We start from the raw sequence: 19,448 nt of genomic DNA, 5'->3' as shown, positions 1-19,448 counted from the left end.
GCAGCTAGTGCGCATGCGTGTGCCGATTTACCCCAGCTGCAGCCAAACTACAGTGTTTCGCCTAGTGAGTATGCTCAGCCTGACTGTGCCATTCCTGACGCTAAGTCTTCATTTCGGGATACAGCGCATGCTCCCACACTTAGTGTGAAAACCCTCTTTGCACAGGTACTTGCATTCCGTGCCGGGTCTAAGTCCTGTTTTGTGCCTAGACACCATGCTAAAGCTGATAGTCTTTTTTCAGAGACTCTATTTCATGCAACTGACCATGCTCAGGCACTTACTGCATCAGAGACTAGGTCCGGTAATGAACTCTTTGGCCCTGCCCCTGATGTGGGGGGGCCCATATAGACCACAGGGCATCAGGTGTCCTGACGATGTGGCCAGGCCACTCCCAAATGGCTTGCAGAGGCCCGCCCCTATGACTTGTCACCTCATTATTGATGGTCAGACGATGACTGGTGAGGTGTTTGGGTCATGACAGCCATGAGGTCATCATTGAAGTTGCGGTTCCAAATAGGACGCTAGTTATGCCACTCATGACGTGTCACTCTGCTTTTGTCTCCAGGAGGTGCATTGTGGTCCAACCTGGTTTGGGGCGGACCCAGGTTATAGAAGGTGCTGGAGACAACAAGGAGGTGCGCAGTCTTCTATTATGCTCCGAAAGAGCACACCTCCATGTGTTGAACCCATTGTGGCTTTAGGCCAGAGGTAGGCAGGGATAGGGCGTTGATGCAGGCCGCCACCACAGTTGGTAACGCAGAACGGTTAAGACCAGCTCCTGTCCTACAAGTCCTGCTTGTGCAGCCCAGTGGCATTAACAGGCCTGCTGCTGCTGATGCGCCTGCTGTTCACAGGTGTGGCCCCAATGCACACGGTCAGCGTACTGAATGGCCCCTGTGATGTTAACAAGGAGTTCCTGGGCTGGGTGGGCGTGTGGACCCTGTGACGCTAACAGGGCTCTCAGTCTCAAGATCCGAGTGGCGTCTAACTTGGTTCAGGCTACTATTAGTTTCATAGCCACACAGCTCTGTATCCTCCACCTAACCTTCCAGTTGCCAACCTCTCCTTTTCCATCTGGGAGCACGGTGGACACTGACTGCTGATGGGGATATATACCTTTATCTTTCTTTTCTTATTAATTTTCGTTATATAGCGGTAACATAGTATATACCACCTTATCCAAATCTGCCAGTCCCACCGTAACAGATGGTGTTTCTTCATCAAATGTTACTTTTGCTTAACCACCAAACCCACGGACCAAAACTTTTTTCCCCTTTCCAACACACCTGTTCCCCTTTTCACCCGCATCTGTCATTTTTCAACTCATTTTGTATATGACCAAAAGTGCAACTCTGCAGGGACACCGTACTCAATGGCATCTCAGCACAACAGCCACCCCTCGGTCCCTCAGATGTGGACAAGTAAAAGCCCATTTCCTCCTATCCATGACAAAGCGTTGAGATTCACTCTGTGCAGCACTGGTGTTTAGTGGAAAAGCAGATCTAAGATTGCGTACCACATTCTGCAGATACTCCTGTATACGTGCGTCCATTTCTATGGCAGGAATTATTTCGCCAAATTTTGTCTTGTACCGGGGATCTAACAGTGTGGCAACCCAGTAGTCAGGATTACTTTGAATTCGTACAATCCGAGGGTCATGTTGTAGGTAGTGCATCAAGAAGGCGCTCATGTGTCTTGTGCATCCAGGAGGACCAAGTCCTTGGTGTGTTGGTGGCAGAGAGGTGAGAATCGTGCCTCCTTCCTCTGCCCTCTCCCCACAACCTCGCACAACCGAAATGTGAGCAAGCTCTCACTCATCTGCTGAGTCTTCCATGCCCATCGCCAGTTCGTCCTCCATTTCTTCATGGGCTCCTGCACCTTCCTCAACACTTTTTGCTGATACTATGCGCCCTTGTTAATCCCTCTCCCTCACCATGACTGCCGCATAGGTGCCGCTGACCATCTGGACCTCGTAGATCTTGTTATCCCTTCGGCATATGACTCCTCCTGTACTTCCTCCCCTTCCTCTTGTCCCAACACCTGACTCCGAATAATAATTACAGTGTGCTCCATCATGTAGATGACAAGAATTGTCACGCTGAGAATGACATTGCCAGTGCTAAACATCTTCGTCGACATTTGTAAACTGTGTAGCAGGGTGCATAGGTCCTTGATCTGACACCACTCCAGCAGCGTGATCTGCACCACCTCTGGATCAAGTTAATCCAGGCTATATGTCAATTACTTTATTGCAGCAGGGTTCGGCGGTGCTGCCACAAACGCTGCAACATGTGCAGATTCAAATTCCTGCGTGTGGGCACATCGCATTTCAGGCGTTTAACCGCCAGACCTAAAGACTTCTGTAGCGACGAAAGTTGTTGAGCTGCTGTGTGCGCACGATGGAAGTGAGCACATAGCGAGCGTGCCCGCTGCACAAGGCCATGTAGGCCGTGATGGTGTTTTAAAAATTGCTGGAGAATTAGGTTCAACACGTGAGCCATACAAGGCACGTGTGTCACATTGCCCTGACGATGGCCCGCAGCCAGGTTTGCATCATTGCCACACACGGCTGTTAAGTCACCAACGGAGTACGCTCCGTCAATTTGTACTCCGGTCGCCAGGTGACAACGTGTTCCTTTCATGCATAGTGCTGATGATGGGAGAGGAGTCGATGCCAGCGGCGCAGGTGGACGCAGGTTATGCTCACCCACTGGGCTGCATTACCTTGACAGATGCAGAATCTCTGGCTGAATGTAGCTGGTGGATATCTCACAGATGAAATACCATCATTCAGCTACAACCAATGGGAAGACACCACACCCTTTTTTATGCCCATCCTGTCTGCAGACCACTGCCAGACATAGCTCTGCTTTTACCCCCAGTTCAGTTTTATGATTTTGTGTGCTTGTTACGTGACTACTTTTCCTGCTTGCTGTTTATGTACCTTGTTGGCCGATCCGCATTTCACCTCTGCTTGTTTTCTGATTAAGTCCTGGCCGTCCCATTCTGTTCCTGTTCCTCAATTAATGTTTTGACCCTGCCTGACTACTATTCTCTGGAACTGCAGCCTTCCACAGGTATTAATCACCTTGGGCCCTGTGTAATTCCTAATCCCTGTATAGGGGTTAAAGGGTTTCAGGGTTCTAGGGGTCCTGCTTGGTGAGTGGCTTCCCTCTAGCCTATTATTTACAGCCCATCTGAGTGTGTGGATCAAGGAAGGCGTTACACCGTGCTCTCTGCAGAAGGCCATGTGGGCCAGGATAGTGCTTTAAAAATTGCTGGACAACCAGGTTCAACACGTGAACCACACAAGGCACGTGTGTCACATTGTCACAGCGAAGGGCCGCACCCATGTTTGCATCATTGTCACACCCGGCCTTCCCTGGCTGCTGGTTGAGTGGAGACAACCATTGATGAAACTCGGTCTCCAGAGCTAACCGTCCACAACTTCTCAGCGGTGTGACTCACATTTCCCATACATTTCAAAGTAAACCTTTGACCGCCTGATGGCATTGAGCTCTGCTGCCAGCATAGTAAGGAGGTGTGTGGTATTCCTTGTGCGCAGTTACAAGGAAGGGTGGCCTGACCACACAGGGTTTGCGCCAAGGTGGAGGACCCACACGAGGTTGAAGAGGCAGAAGCAGTGTATTAACTTCTACATACAGAAGAAGAATTGAAACAACTCGTGGGGACGGCAAGACTTGTACAGCAGACCCTTCTCCATCTCTCCCCACAGTAACCCATTGCCCAGTCAGCGACATGTAACGCCCCTGTCCATGCTTACTGGGCCAATTATCTGTGGTGAAATGCACCCTGTCACACAGAGTTTCTCAAGGAATCAGTGATGTTTAGTGCGACATGCTGGTGTAGCGCGTGCACGCCTTTGTTGGAGAAGGAGTGGCGCCTGGGCATCGGCTCTTGGGGCACTGCGATGGGCATAAGGTCTCGTAAATCCTCGGTTAAAAAGGTTGGAAAGGCAGCATTTTGGTAGCCAACAGTTTCCAGATGCTGAAAGTCAACCTCTAAGCCATGTCATGCCCTTCTAAAAGCATGTAAAACACAGCGAGGGGACTCCAACCACAGTCTCCCTCGTTGCCACTAACTGGGCCACACACACCCCACTTGACTGGCATCGGTTGACCCCCCTTTTGAATAAGAAACAGATGCTTTGCATGAAGCACTCTCAAAAATACGCGTGCCTTTCCCGTCCCCTGGCTGACCCAGGGGAAGAAAAGTCCTCTGAAAGCCATGACTTGTTCATCTTGGATCTTTTTTCAAAAACGAGGGGACTCCAACCACAGTCTCCCTCGTTTCCACTAACTGGGCCACACACACCCCACTTGACTGGCATCAGTTGACCCAATTTTCAAGATGAAAAAGATGCTTTGCATGAAGCACTCTCAAAAATACGCGTGCCTTTCCCGTCCCCTGGCTGACCCAGGGGAAGAAAAGTCCTCTGAGAGCCATGACTTGTTCATCTTGGTTCTTTTAGAAACACAGCGAGGGGACTCCAACCACAGTCTCCCTCGTTGCCACTAACTGGGCCACACACACCCCACTTGACTGGCATCAGTTGACCCAATTTTCAAGATGAAAAAGATGCTTTGCATGAAGCACTCTCAAAAATACACGTGCCTTTCCCGTCCCCTGGCTGACCCAGGGGAAGAAAAGTCCTCTGAGAGCCATGACTTGTTCATCTTGGTTCTTTTAGAAACACAGCGAGGGGACTCCAACCACAGTCTCCCTCGTTTCCACTAACTGGGCCACACACACCCCACTTGACTGGCATCGGTTGACCCCCCTTTTGAATAAGAAACAGATGCTTTGCATGAAGCACGCTCAAAAATACGCGTGCCTTTCCCGTCCCCTGGCTGACCCAGGGGAAGAAAAGTCCTCTGAGAGCCATGACTTGTTCATCTTGGTTCTTTTAGAAACACAGCGAGGGGACTCCAACCACAGTCTCCCTCGTTGCCACTAACTGGGCCACACACACCCCACTTGACTGGCATCAGTTGACCCAATTTTCAAGATGAAAAAGATGCTTTGCATGAAGCACTCTCAAAAATACGCGTGCCTTTCCCGTCCCCTGGCTGACCCAGGGGAAGAAAAGTCCTCTGAGAGCCATGACTTGTTCATCTTGGTTCTTTTAGAAACACAGCGAGGGGACTCCAACCACAGTCTCCCTCGTTTCCACTAACTGGGCCACACACACCCCACTTGACTGGCATCGGTTGAGCCCCCTTTTGAAAAAGAAAAAGATGCTTTGCATGAAGCACTCTCAAAAATACGCGTGCCTTTCCCGTCCCCTGGCTGACCCAGGGGAAGAAAAGTCCTCTGAGAGCCATGTCCACATTGTCAGTGGACAGACACGTGTGCTTATCTGCCAGCAGACCCCCAGCAGCACTGAAGACAGGTTCCGAGAGAACGCTGGCTGCAGGACACGACAAGATCCCCAAGGCGTACGTGGCGAGCTCAGGCAATTTATCCAGATTGGAAGCCTAAAATGAGTAGGGCTCAAGTTGCACAATAATGGAATCGATGTTTCCTTGCATATACTCATATATCTGTGTGTCCTCCTCTTTTTCCTTGTCCAGCTGTTTTGTTTTCCCATGAGTATATGTCCTTGTCACTTTCCCATGTGTTTGTGTTGTGTTGTGAGTTGTTTGTCACCTTTTGGACACCTTTGAGGGTGTTTTCTAGGTGTTTTTATGTGTTTGTGATTGCCTGCCATTGTTTCCTATGCAGTTCGAGTTCGGTTCGTCGAACGTTCGACGAGCCGAACTCGAACGGGACCTCCGTTCGGCGAGCCGACCTCGAGCCGAACCGGGACCGGTTCGCTCATCTCTAGTCTCTAGGTACATGCACGCTCATGTTCAGAGAGCGCAGGCTGTGTCGGCTGATGTCATGTCAGACTTGTACGAGTCAGACAGCGCATCACTGGCAGAGCCGCACACTTCTGACAGGAGCGTGCATGTGTTTCTGAAAGACATGCACGTTCACCATACTAACCCGCAGACACCTGCACTGCTTTCCCCGCCCACCGGCCGTCCTGCCACCTGTGATTGGTTGCAGTCAGCTGACATGCTGCCACTCAGGGTGGGTGTTACGGTTGCTGCGAGCACTGGAGACTAAGTCCAGATTTCTTACTACTGCACATGTGCGAGCGCTGGAGACTAAGTCCAGATTTCTTGCTACTGCACATGTGCGAGCGCTGGAGACTAAGTCCTATCTTGGAGCCATTGCACATGTGCGGGTGACATCATCGCTGACACGAGGTCACATGTCTCTGACACCTTCTATGCCGATTGGTCGCTGGTCATGTGCTTGTGATGCCTTGCTCGGTGATAGGCCAGCATGACGTCACTCCTGTCGTTCTGGCAGCGGATTGGCTCTGGTGTCCTCCATCTTGGATGAGGCACAGAGTCTATATAAGACCCTGGCACACGCCGCATGGCGCTCAGTCCTCTTGGTTCATGCATAAGAGTAGACGCTCTGTGCGCGTTCCTCTAGGCATTCCTCTGTCTATGCTAGGTGAGCGCTACCGGCAGGGTAGCGTTCTTATACCTTACAGCTTCGGCTGCTGTCCGTATCCTTACCTCTTAGGGGAGCGGACATAGGCAGGTGCCTGAGGCACATGGTCTGGCTGGGCCTTGTGGTTCGACTCGTAGGTGGACGTTGCCGCTAGGGTAACGTTCCTTATACTGCGTCTGGCAGTTGTTCGTATCCTCGCACACTAGGGGAGCGAACAGAGGTAGGAGCTTTGTGCGGCTTACGCTGCTGTTCGTCTCTTTTGCACCACTAGAAGAGCGGACCTAGGCAGGTGCCATATCTAGTGGTTCGTGTCCTCGCACACTAGTGGAGCGAACGCAGGTAGGAGCTTTGTGCGGCTTACGCTGCTGTTCATCTCTTTTGCACCACTAGAAGAGCGGACCTAGGTAGGTGCCATTTCGCACACATTGCCTTTGTCTCTGTGATTATTAACAGAGATCATTCCACACACCCTCCAAGTAAGGGAGGAATTGCTTTACTTACTTATTATATCCTTCTGTGAGTTAACAGAGGTATTGCACTCTGCCATAGTCTGCAGCAGAGTCTTTGCACGGTGGACCCTGACTGTCTGATACTCCTTTAGGTTATCAGACAGCCCCCCGTAACATTAGGACTGAGCCAAGGGTCTGGCAGTTATGGCAGAATATCAGCAGTTACACCGTTACATACAAGTACTTGAGTCACGGCTCAAGAGTATAGAGGATAAACCTCAGACCATGGTGACATCTGCACATGATCCTCGACTTGCTCTGCCAAACAGATATTCTGGCGATGCCAGATCATGTCGTGGTTTCATTAGTCAGTGTCAGATACACCTAGAGGTCAACTCTTCTCGCTTCTCTACGGAGAGGTCCAGAGTAGGCTTTATCATCTCCTTACTTCAGGACAAAGCCTTAGAATGGGCGACTCCCCTATGGGAGCGCTCTGATGTGGTTACTCTGAGACATCAAGACTTTCTTGATGCTCTTAAGGCGGTATTCATGGGTCCGCAGGTTACCCATGATGCGGCCCTGAGACTGTTAGATCTATCTCAGGGTTCGTTATCCACTAGTTCTTATGCCATTGCTTTTTAGAACTCTGGTGGCAGAACTAGATTGGCCAGAGAAGGTGTTGATTCCTATCTTCTGGAGAGGGTTGGCAGGCTATGTCAAGGATGCTCTTGCTACTCGTGAGGTCCCTGCTTCTCTGGAGGACTTGATCACAGTAGCAACGAGGATCGATGTACGCCATAAGGAACGTAGACTCGAGGTCTCTTCCTCACGCCCTAAGCATCGGGCTATTCCAGTTGTTGAGGGTCCACTACCATCTTCCTCAGCATCTGAAACATCTCCCACTCCTATGGAGTTAGGTCATACGTCTTCCAGACTACGCAAGTCTGGTCCTCCTATATGTTACGTATGTCGTCAGGCTGGGCACTATGCCAACAAGTGTCCTAGTCGTCAGGGAAACTCCCTGGCCTAGTAACCATTAGAGGGGGGTTACTAGAGACGTCTTCTGCACCCTCTAAGTGTTGTATCCCAGGTCAGCTCTCGTTATCTGAGAATACATGGCCTATTATGGCTTTTGTGGATTCCGGAGCTGACGGGACTTTTGTGTCCTCAAGATTTGTAAAGGGACACAATATTCCCTCTATCATGTTAGAGGCGCCTATTCCTGTCCGTGTTGTTAATGGAACTATGTTGTCTGACTCCATTACATTGAGGACAGTTCCCTTGCGCCTTTCCCTGTCTCAGGGTCACATAGAGGAGATTTCTTTTCTTGTTTTGCCTGAGGGTATAGATGACATCCTTCTGGGTCTCCCATGGCTTCGGACTCATGCTCCTCACATTGACTGGGAGTCCGACAGCATTATTAGTTGGGGTTCGAAATGTCAGTCCCGATGTCTTCCCTTACCACCTAAGGTCATTGCGGTTGCATCTACTGATCTTTCTCCCATACCTACACCCTATCTGGATTTTGCTGACGTGTTCTCCAAACAGGGTGCTGAGGTTCTTCCACCCCATAGGCCGTATGACTGTGCCATAGACCTTATCCCAGGTTCGGTTCCACCTAAAGGCAGGGTTTACCCCCTGTCGATACCTGAGTCGGAGGCCATGTCGACCTATATAAGAGAGAGTTTAGAGAAGGGGTTCATTCGTAAGTCTGTCTCTCCCGCGGGAGCTGGGTTTTTCTTTGTTCGGAAGAAAGAGGGTGATTTGCGTCCCTGCATAGATTACAGGGGTCTCAACGCAATCACAATAAAGAACAAATACCCATTACCTTTAATTTCGGAGCTCTTTGACAGATTGAGAGGAGCTCAAGTTTTTACAAAGTTGGATCTGCGGGGTGCGTATAACTTGGTACGAATTCGAAAGGGTGACGAATGGAAGACCGCTTTTAACACCCGAGACGGTCACTATGAATACCTCGTCATGCCTTTTGGGTTATGTAATGCACCTGCAGTATTTCAGGACTTTGTAAACGATGTGTTCAGGGATTTACTGTTATCCTCAGTAGTGGTGTATCTGGACGACATCCTGATTTTTTCTCCTGATCTGGAGACTCATCGTCAGGATGTCGTCCGTGTCCTTTCCCGTTTAAGGGAGCACTCATTGTTTGCTAAACTCGAGAAATGTGTATTCGAGCAGTCCTCATTGCCTTTTTTGGGTTACATTATCTCACAAGAGGGCCTGGCTATGGATCCTGCGAAGCTCTCTGCTGTCCTGCAATGGTCCGAACCTCATTCCTTGAAGGCGGTGCAACGCTTCTTAGGATTCATAAATTATTACAGGCAGTTCATACCCCATTTTTCTACTTTGGTGGCCCCTTTGGTGGCCTTGACTAAGAAAGGTGCTAATCCCAAAGCCTGGTCTACTGAGACATCTCAGGCTTTTGAGGCAGTAAAAAGACACTTTTCAACTGCTCCCGTTCTTCAAAGACCCGATGAGAGTAAGCCCTTCCTCTTAGAGGTTGATGCCTCTTCAGTGGGTGCTGGTGCGGTCTTGTATCAAAAGAACGGTGCAGGTAGAAAAAGGCCGTGTTTCTTCTTTGCGAAAACCTTTTCACCAGCAGAGAGAAACTATACCATTGGGGATAGGGAACTGCTCGCCTTGAGATTAGCCTTGGAGGAGTGGCGTCACTTGCTGGAAGGAGCGAAACATCCTTTCCAGGTCTATACAGACCATAAGAATCTGACGTACTTACAAACCGCTCAGCGTTTGAATCCTCGCCAAGCCCGCTGGTCCTTGTTTTTCTCCCGCTTTCACTTCTCCATCAACTATCTGTCTGGGAGTAAGAATAACAAGGCAGACGCCCTGTCTCGCTCTATGCTTTCTACCCAGGAGGAGATTGACGAACCTCGTCTTATCCTTCCCTCCAGGGTTTTTCATACGCTCTCCCCTGTGACGTTAGACCAAATCCCACCGGGCAAGACCTTTGTTCCGCCTGATCGACAGAATGATATACTGTCATGGGCCCACACCTCAAAGGTGGGTGGGCATTTTGGTATTAGGCGGACACGAGAGTTACTGGAGAGGTGGTATTGGTGGCCACACTTAGCCAGCCACGTCAAGAGATATGTCGGTTCCTGCTACTCGTGTGCTCGCAACCGTCCATTACGGCAAAGACCGGCTGGACTCTTGCATCCTTTACCAGTGCCAGATAGACCATGGGAGGTGGTAGGCATGGACTTTGTGGGTGATCTTCCATGTTCACAGGGACATAGATTTGTGTGGGTCATTACGGACCATTTCTCCCGGATGGTTCATCTCGTACCGTTATCGAGAATCCCATCTTCCAGGGTACTAGCCAAACTATTCCTCAAGCATGTCTTTAGGCTTCACGGGATGCCAGATCGTATCATTTGTGATAGAGGCCCGCAATTTACTTCCCGTTTCTGGCGAGATCTTTGTAGCCTTCTGCAAATTGAGTTGAATCTCTCTTCGGCATACCATCCGGAGACCAATGGTTTGGTTGAGCGTACCAATCAATCTATGATTATATACCTTCGACACTTTGTTGCTGATAACCACGATAACTGGTCCTCCCTCCTACCCTGGGCAGAATTTGCCCTTAACAATTCGCTGGCTGAGGCCACTGGGCAGACACCGTTCGTACTCAATAATGGGCAACACCCTAGGGTACCGGTACCGTTTCCCGCTGCTGCACCTCCTCCTCTTGTGGCCGACTGGGCAACTAATGCCAGAGAGGTTTGGGATCAGACTCAAGAGTCGATCCAAGCAGCTAAGGACCGTATGAAGACGGTGTCCGATCGGTTTCGTCGCCCGGCTCCTGTCTTTTCTCCAGGGGACTTTGTGTGGCTCTCTGCAAAACACGTGAGACTTAGAGTGAGCTCTGTCAAATTTGCTCCTCGCTTCCTGGGTCCTTATGAGGTTCTTCGACAGGTAAATCCTGTAGTCTACCAATTGAAGTTACCCGTCCATCTTAAGATTCATGACAAATTCCATGTCTCACTGCTAAAGCCGGCTATTTTACCTCACGCTCGTGAAGTGCACTCTCCTGCCTCTGATTCCTCTCGCTCTAGCTATGAGGTACGAGCCATAGTTGGTTCTAAGATGGTTAGAGGGCGCAGGTTCTTCTTGATAGATTGGGAGGGTTACGGCCCGGAACATCGCTCTTGGGAGCCTGAGGAGGCTGTCCATGCTCCCGACTTAGTTGCCGATTACCTGCGTCGCCGGGAGGGGGGCCCTTGAGGGGGAGGTACTGTTACGGTTGCTGCGAGCACTGGAGACTAAGTCCAGATTTCTTACTACTGCACATGTGCGAGCGCTGGAGACTAAGTCCAGATTTCTTGCTACTGCACATGTGCGAGCGCCGGAGACTAAGTCCAGATTTCTTGCTACTGCACATGTGCGAGCGCTGGAGACTAAGTCCAGATTTCTTGCTACTGCACATGTGCGAGCGCCGGAGACTAAGTCCTATCTTGGAGCCATTGCACATGTGCGGGTGACATCATCGCTGACACGAGGTCACATGTCTCTGACACCTTCTATGCCGATTGGTCGCTGGTCATGTGCTTGTGATGCCTTGCTCGGTGATAGGCCAGCATGACGTCACTCCTGTCGTTCTGGCAGCGGATTGGCTCTGGTGTCCTCCATCTTGGATGAGGCACAGAGTCTATATAAGACCCTGGCACACGCCGCATGGCGCTCAGTCCTCTTGGTTCATGCATAAGAGTAGACGCTCTGTGCGCGTTCCTCTAGGCATTCCTCTGTCTATGCTAGGTGAGCGCTACCGGCAGGGTAGCGTTCTTATACCTTACAGCTTCGGCTGCTGTCCGTATCCTTACCTCTTAGGGGAGCGGACATAGGCAGGTGCCTGAGGCACATGGTCTGGCTGGGCCTTGTGGTTCGACTCGTAGGTGGACGTTGCCGCTAGGGTAACGTTCCTTATACTGCGTCTGGCAGTTGTTCGTATCCTCGCACACTAGGGGAGCGAACAGAGGTAGGAGCTTTGTGCGGCTTACGCTGCTGTTCGTCTCTTTTGCACCACTAGAAGAGCGGACCTAGGCAGGTGCCATATCTAGTGGTTCGTGTCCTCGCACACTAGTGGAGCGAACGCAGGTAGGAGCTTTGTGCGGCTTACGCTGCTGTTCGTCTCTTTTGCACCACTAGAAGAGCGGACCTAGGTAGGTGCCATTTCGCACACATTGCCTTTGTCTCTGTGATTATTAACAGAGATCATTCCACACACCCTCCAAGTAAGGGAGGAATTGCTTTACTTACTTATTATATCCTTCTGTGAGTTAACAGAGGTATTGCACTCTGCCATAGTCTGCAGCAGAGTCTTTGCACGGTGGACCCTGACTGTCTGATACTCCTTTAGGTTATCAGACAGCCCCCCGTAACAGTGGGGGCGCATCTAGCTGCAACCAATTACACGCGCCGGTGGGTGGGCAAAACAATGAATATTGAATTGTCTGCTCCAGAAGGGAAAAGCGTGACCTGGAAGGAATTTGTTGCCATGACACAGCCTCGGGTGAGTACACCATGTGTGCTCCTACCCCCCTATCCCTTCCGCAAACGTTTTTTACCTCCAGATTCTGGTCCCCATAGACTTATATTGGCACCAGAATCCGGAACGGATCCGGATTTTATTTTTTTCAATCCAGCAGGCATCCGCCGGTCTCGGATTTTGGCGGATTCGATCAACTCTATTTATGAAGTATGTACTGGAGAAAGATGCACCAACGTCATTAAGAGGCATGCACATCTTAATAAATTTGCACATCTTTCAGCTGGCATAGCATAAGAAATGTATAGAGGTCTATGTTTTTCTAAAATGTCACAGCACTTAAATCCATACTATAGTTCTTTGTGATCGGGGAGCCTGTTCTTGTTTCATATCGCTCTTGGTCAGAACAGCATGAACTCATGAATTTCCCTTTAAATAGATTTCGTATTTAAACAATTAAAAACTTCTCTTCCTTTTTTTGTAGGCAAAGGCAATACATCTGAACCCATTATACATAATGCTTCCATGTACTCTTTCTGCCTCCCTTGCCTTCATGTTACCAGTCGCCACTCCTCCTAATGCCATTGCGTTCTCATATGGGCAGCTCAAGGTTGTAGATATGGTATGTATCCCCTCTCCTACATAGTGCTGAACTTAAGCTTTGTGATTCCTACAGTCTTAACTAGATGTATTCACTGTACATTTTACTTGTGTGCATTCATTTGTGAGGTCTTTAGGTATGGAAAGTTTGGAAATCATTGTTAATGACAGTGACGTCTTCTAGGTGGCACCCGAATGCATCAGAGAGATTTCTAGACCCACGAAGTACATAGAGTATATTTTAGGCTATGTTCACATCTGTGTTTCTGGTGTTTATGGAGGTTACCGACACTTTTGACACAGGAATAGTACAGAATATGCTATTATTTTTTATTTCAAAATAACAGAAACCTGTGGGTATCGTGGTATAAAAATAAATGGATATATAAAACAATCGGTACAGGGTCCCTATATTCTGACACCAGCACAGATAGATAATGTGCATGGCTGCAGCCCCCAGCTGTCAGGCTTTATCCTAGCTGTGTATCAAAATAAGGCCTTGCGTGAGTCTCGCATTGCATTACTCGGCAGCCACACACTCTCCTGACAGGAGCGTACATCTGCATGTAGCTCTATGTAGCTGCACGCCTGTGTCCGGAGAGTGTGCGGCTGCCAGGTGATGCGATGTGAGACTCGTGTGAGTTATGTGGTTCTTGTGAGAGCACCGTAAGGCCTCAGTCACACTTGCGTGAGTCTCGCATCGCATCACACGGTACGGCCTGAGGCTCTCCAAACACGAGTGTGTAGCTGCATAGAACTACATGCAGTCGACCCGCTCGTGTCAGGAGAGTGTGCAGCCATGCTGGGTGATGCGATGCAAGACTCGTCTCAGGCTGGGGAGGTCCAGCCTAAAAGTATCAGCCTCCAGCTGGCCGGAATTATTGCATTTAATAGATGTGACAAGCCCGGTGCTTTACCGGATCTTCCCAAATGCCCTGATGTGGTAGCAATCAGGGTAATAAGGGGTTAATAACAGCGCACAGCTGCTACTAAACCATAGATTAATGAAGGCAGGCATCTGTATAATCTGTAAATGAAAGTAAACAAACACCAAGACCGAAAAATTCCTTTATTTGAAATAAAATACCATCTATACCAGGATGGGGATATTTATACCAGGATGGGGCAATGATTGGGACATATATACTAGGATGGGGCCATTATGGGTACATGTATAGCAGGATGGGGACATTATGGAGACATATATACCAGGATGGAGCCATTATGGGAACATATGTACAAGGATGGAGCCATGATGGGGACATATATACCAAGACTGAGCCAGGATGTGGATATATACCAGGATGGGCCCAGGATGCGGACATATACCACAATGGGCCATGATGGTGACATAAATACCAGGACATAGCCATCATGGGGTCATACAGCAAGATGTAGCCATGATGAGGACATATACCAGGATGGGCCATTATAGAGATATATATATACAAGGATAAGGCTATATATACCAGGATGGACCATGAAGGGTTCATATATACCAGGATGGGCCATGATGAGGCTATATATATCAGGATGAGGCCATGTATTCCAGGATATAGCCATGAAGAGGTCATACACCAGAATGGGGGACTTATTTACCAGGAAGTGGCCCAGGATGGGGTACATTAGTACAGGATGGGGGTCAGTACTACACAATGAAGGGGGGGGGGCAACTCGTATGTCTCTATAGGATTTAGAACGCTACAACTGCCCATAAATCTGAACAACATGTGGGGGGAGGACACCCAGGCTCAAACCTAGTATCGGGGCCCATCAAACTCTAGTTATGCCACTGGCTGCTAGGTTGGAGGGCATAGGGCGCCTGGAATTCAGGTTTCCATTTTTTCATGTTTCCATTTGCCATCGCTGACTACACAGTTGTGGGCACCATGAAAATAGCAACAACAGAAAACCTCTATAAATGTAATACTGTAAAGCTGGTAAATTGGTTGCAAATTCAAATCAAAACCTTTTACATGAAGACACTTTTAGAACTTTTTTTGTGATATATAATTTTCTTTGTATCTTCACTGCAGGCAAAAGCAGGATTTTTGCTGAATATCCTTGGCGTTCTGGTTGTTACTTTGGCCATTAACAGCTGGGGATATTATATGTTTGACTTGGGTACTTTCCCTACTTGGGCAAACTCCACAGGAAAACCGTAACAATTTTCCACTTGGAAAGAACACATTTGAAAGATGCACAAAATGGATGCTCCTTCAAGCTCCATTCCTTCCTCAAGGATCTTGCTATATTTTATAACAACTTCCCATCAGGATTAGTGAGGACCTTGGACTCAGGATGGAAAGTCTCCCACAAATGCACTCAGATCACTCCAGCACATTACCCATTACTGTGCCAAAATGCAAATTAGAAAAAAATCAAATGACTTGTGTAGAGCTGTCAATTATATATTCACAAGGTTCTGGTAAACCTGCAGGTATTTGGGAATATGAGGAAACATGAAGGAGCTGTAGACATTGCTAGTGGTGGAAGAGATCATGTCTTATAACAGACGCTACTACGAAGCACTCTATAAGTGATACATTGTAAGAGCGATGTTCATAAATGTAACTTAAAATAAACGTTTACATTTTTACATTTGTTTTATACTTTTTTTACATACACATCGCCATTTCACAGACCAATATGAACACAGAAATCAAAATTATTGACAGAAAAACTGTTTTATGTCTTTACTAGAAATAGGCCCGAGGCTATCGCATCGGAAGTGCAGTGAAATGAATATCTGACTATGCTTAGTGGTGCTGACAGGAGCAGTGGACATGTGTCACCCCATTTGCGCTTTTTGGGGCTAATTCAATGTGTTAAAGGCTATGTGTATTTTTATATATATATAAAAATATATTTTATTATTCTCTCTCTCTCGTCAGTGCCGCTATGTCTCGTCGCTCGCCGCAACATCGCTCAAGGCATGGCGATGTCAGGCAAGGGCGGACATACCCGGCCACGCCTCCTTACTGCTCACTACACCTCATTATAGCTAGATGTTGTATGGATAGCACAATGTTAGACTGGGAACAGAATTGTGCTTATCCCACAATTTTGGTTCCGCCTGCACTGTTGTCCCTGGTTAACATGGCTATGATGTGGGCGTGAACTTCGGCTACGCAACTGACAGTGCCGCAGTGCATTGTGGGATACGGTTACATCCGCAACTGGCAAATATCTATGTAGATGTAAATGTGTGTGTATATGCCTGTACGCTGTGTGTAGGTGGTGTCTGTGTATATGTGTGTATATGGCTGTGTGCTGCGTATAGGTGGCGTCTGTGTATATGGCTGTAAGCTGTGTGTAGGTGGCTTGTGTAGGTGGCATCTGTGTATATGGCTGTACGCTGTGTGTAGGTGGCATCTGTGTATATGTGTGTGTATATGGCTGCATGCTGTGTGTAGGTGGCTCTGTGTATGTGTGTATATGGCTGTACGCTGTGTAGGTGGCATCTGTGTATATGTGTGCGTATGGCTGTACGCTGTATGTGTAGTCTGTGTATATGTGTGTGTATATGGCTGCACGCTGTGTGTAGGTGGCTTGTGTAGGTGGCATCTGTGTATATGGCTGTACGCTGTGTGTAGGTGGCATCTGTGTATATGTGTGTGTATATGGCTGCATGCTGTGTGTAGGTGGCTCTGTGTATGTGTGTATATGGCTGTACGCTGTGTAGGTGGCATCTGTGTATATGTGTGCGTATGGCTGTACGCTGTATGTGTAGTCTGTGTATATGTGTGTGTATATGGCTGCACGCTGTGTGTAGGTGGCGTCTGTGTATATGTGTGTGTGTGTATGGCTGTACGTGGTGGGTAGGTGTCTGTGTGTATATGGCTGTACGCTGTGTGTACGTGTCATCTGTATATATGGCTGTATGCTGTGTGTAGGTGGCATCTGTGTGTATATGTATGTGTATATGGCTGTATGCTGTGTGTACGTGTAGTCTGTGTATCTGTGTGTGTAAATGGCTGTACGCTGTGTGTAGGTGGGGTCTGTGTATATGTGTATATGGCTGTACGCTGTGTGTAGGTGGCGTTTGTTTACATGTGTGTATATGGATGTACGCTGTGTGTACGTGGCATCTGTGTATATGTTTCTGTATATGGCTGTACGCTGTGTGTATGTGTCTGTGTATATATGTAAGTGTATATAGCTGTACGCTGTGTGTATGTGTCGTCTGTGTAAATATGTGTGTGTGTATATGGCTGTACGCCGTGTGTAGGTGGCATCTGTGTATATGTGTCTATATATGGCTGTACGCTGTGTACGTGTCTGTGTGTGTATATGGCTGTACGCTGTGTGTAGGTGGCGTCGGTGTATATAGCTGCACTCTGTGTGTAGGTGGTGTCTGTGTATAAGTGTGTGTGTGTATATATGGCTATACGCTGTGTATAGGTGGCGTCGGTGTATATGTCTGTGTATATAGCTGTACGCTGTGTGTAGGTGGCGTCTGTGTATATATATGTGTGTGTGTGTATATGGCTGTAAGCTGTGTGTAGGTGGCGTCTGTGTATATGTATGTGTGTATATGGCTGTATGCTGTGTGTACGTGTTGTCTGTGTATATGGCTGTATGCTGTCTGTAAATGGCGTCTGTATATATGTGTGTATATGGCTGTACGCTGTGTGTAGGTGGTGTATGTGTATATGTGTGTGTGTATGTGGCTGTACGCTGTGTGTAGGTGGTGTATGTGTATATGTGTGTGTATATGGCTGTACGCTGTGTGTAGGTGGCGTCGGTGTATATGTCTGTGTATATAGCCGTACGCTGTGTGTAGGTGGCATCTGTGTATATATATCTATATATATTTATGTGTGTGTATACGGCTGTACGCTGTGTGTAGGTGGCATCTGTGTATATGTATGTGTGTGTATATAGCTGTATGCTGTGTGTACGTGTCGTCTGTGTATATGGCTGTATGCTGTCTGTAGGTGGCGTCTATATCTATGTGTGTATATGGCTGTAAGCTGTGTGTAGGTATCTTTGTGTATATATGTGTGTATATGGCTGTACGCTGTGTGTAGGTGGCGTCTGTTTATATGTTTGGGTATATGGCTGTATGCTGTGTGTAGGTGTCTGTGTGTATATGTAAGTGTATATAGCTGTACGCTGTGTGTACATGTCGTCTGTGTATAAGTGTGTGTATATGGCTGTACGCTGTGTGTAGGTATATAATAAAGTTCACCGCACTCTTCAATAGTTTTTCATGCAACAGTGAGATTTATTTAGAAATATAGACAGTGGACAGTAGAAGGCAAGGGGAAAAGCGACTACAAAACGTTTCGACCTGTAAGGTCTTTATCAGAAAATCATTTGATGCAATGTGATCTGGGCGCTCCCGCGCCTGTGTCCCAGCTGATCCGTCAGTGCGGTGAACTTTATTATATATATATATACTTATATACTACCAGGGAGGTTATATCCCATCTACCAGCACCTCAATTTAACTGGCTGTGTGCACACTAATTCTATCATTACGCTGTGTGTAGGTGGCATCTGTGTATATGTGTGTGTGTGTATATGGCTGTACGCTGTGTGTAGGTGGCGTCTGTGTATATGTGTGTGTATATGGCTGTACGCTGTGTGTGTGTATATGGCTGTATGCTGTGTGTAGGTGGCATCAGTGTATATCTCTGTGTATATGGCTGTATGCTGTGTGTAGGTGGCGTCTGTATATATGTGTGTGTGTATATGACTGTACGCTGTGTGTAGGTGGCGTTTGCATATATGTGTGTGTATATGGCTGTATGCTGTGTGTAGGTGGTGTCTGCGTTTTGTCTGTGTGTATTCTCTCTCAGTCTCTCTACCCCTCTCCCCGGAGAAAACACGTGTCTTTATTCACCTCTCTCCAACGGTGCTGTCTCCGGCTCCTGACCGCCGCTCATTATACTCACTAAATATTCAGTCCACAGAGGAGCTGGAAGCCGGAGCAGCGCAGGGTAAGTCAATGCTGGGGACCGCATCACTGGGGAAAGGTGAGTATCCAGGTGTGTGTATGTGTTCAGTGTATACATGCATGTGCGCTATGTGTGCGTATGTGCTCCGTGTATTGTTCCTGGAAGCTGCGGCGACATGTATGTCACTGCTATTGGTGGGGTGGGGGCTGGGGGCATACAGATCTGGTGAGAGGGGCTGGGGGCATACAGATCTGGTGGGGGGCAGGGGGCATACAGATCTGGTCGGGGGGGCTGGGGGAATACAGATCTGGTGGGGGGCAGGGGGAATACAGATCTTGTGGGGGGGGCTGTGGGCATATAGATCTTGTGGTGGTGGGGCATACAGATCTGGTGGGGGGGCTGGGGGCATACAGATCTAGTGGGGGGCTAAGAGCATATACA

The 19,448-nt window shown here is 48.4% G+C and overlaps 1 protein-coding gene across 1 annotated transcript in view; it reads left to right on the top strand.

The window, feature by feature from the left end:
* SLC13A2 (solute carrier family 13 member 2) overlaps positions 1–15,700 on the top strand; it is a 121,849-nt gene extending 106,149 nt beyond the window's left edge. The window contains exons 11-12 of the mRNA XM_075335268.1: positions 12,986–13,123; positions 15,138–15,700. Coding sequence (XP_075191383.1) covers positions 12,986–13,123; positions 15,138–15,266 — 267 coding nt within the window. The 3' untranslated portion in view covers positions 15,267–15,700. The remainder of the gene's footprint in view (positions 1–12,985; positions 13,124–15,137) is intronic.
* The last annotated feature ends 3,748 nt before the right edge of the window (positions 15,701–19,448 follow it).

The sequence above is a fragment of the Anomaloglossus baeobatrachus genome, chromosome 2, assembly GCF_048569485.1.
Source record: "Anomaloglossus baeobatrachus isolate aAnoBae1 chromosome 2, aAnoBae1.hap1, whole genome shotgun sequence".
Classification (NCBI taxonomy): Eukaryota; Metazoa; Chordata; class Amphibia; order Anura; family Aromobatidae; genus Anomaloglossus; species Anomaloglossus baeobatrachus.
This window is presented reverse-complemented; position numbering and strand designations above follow the sequence as displayed.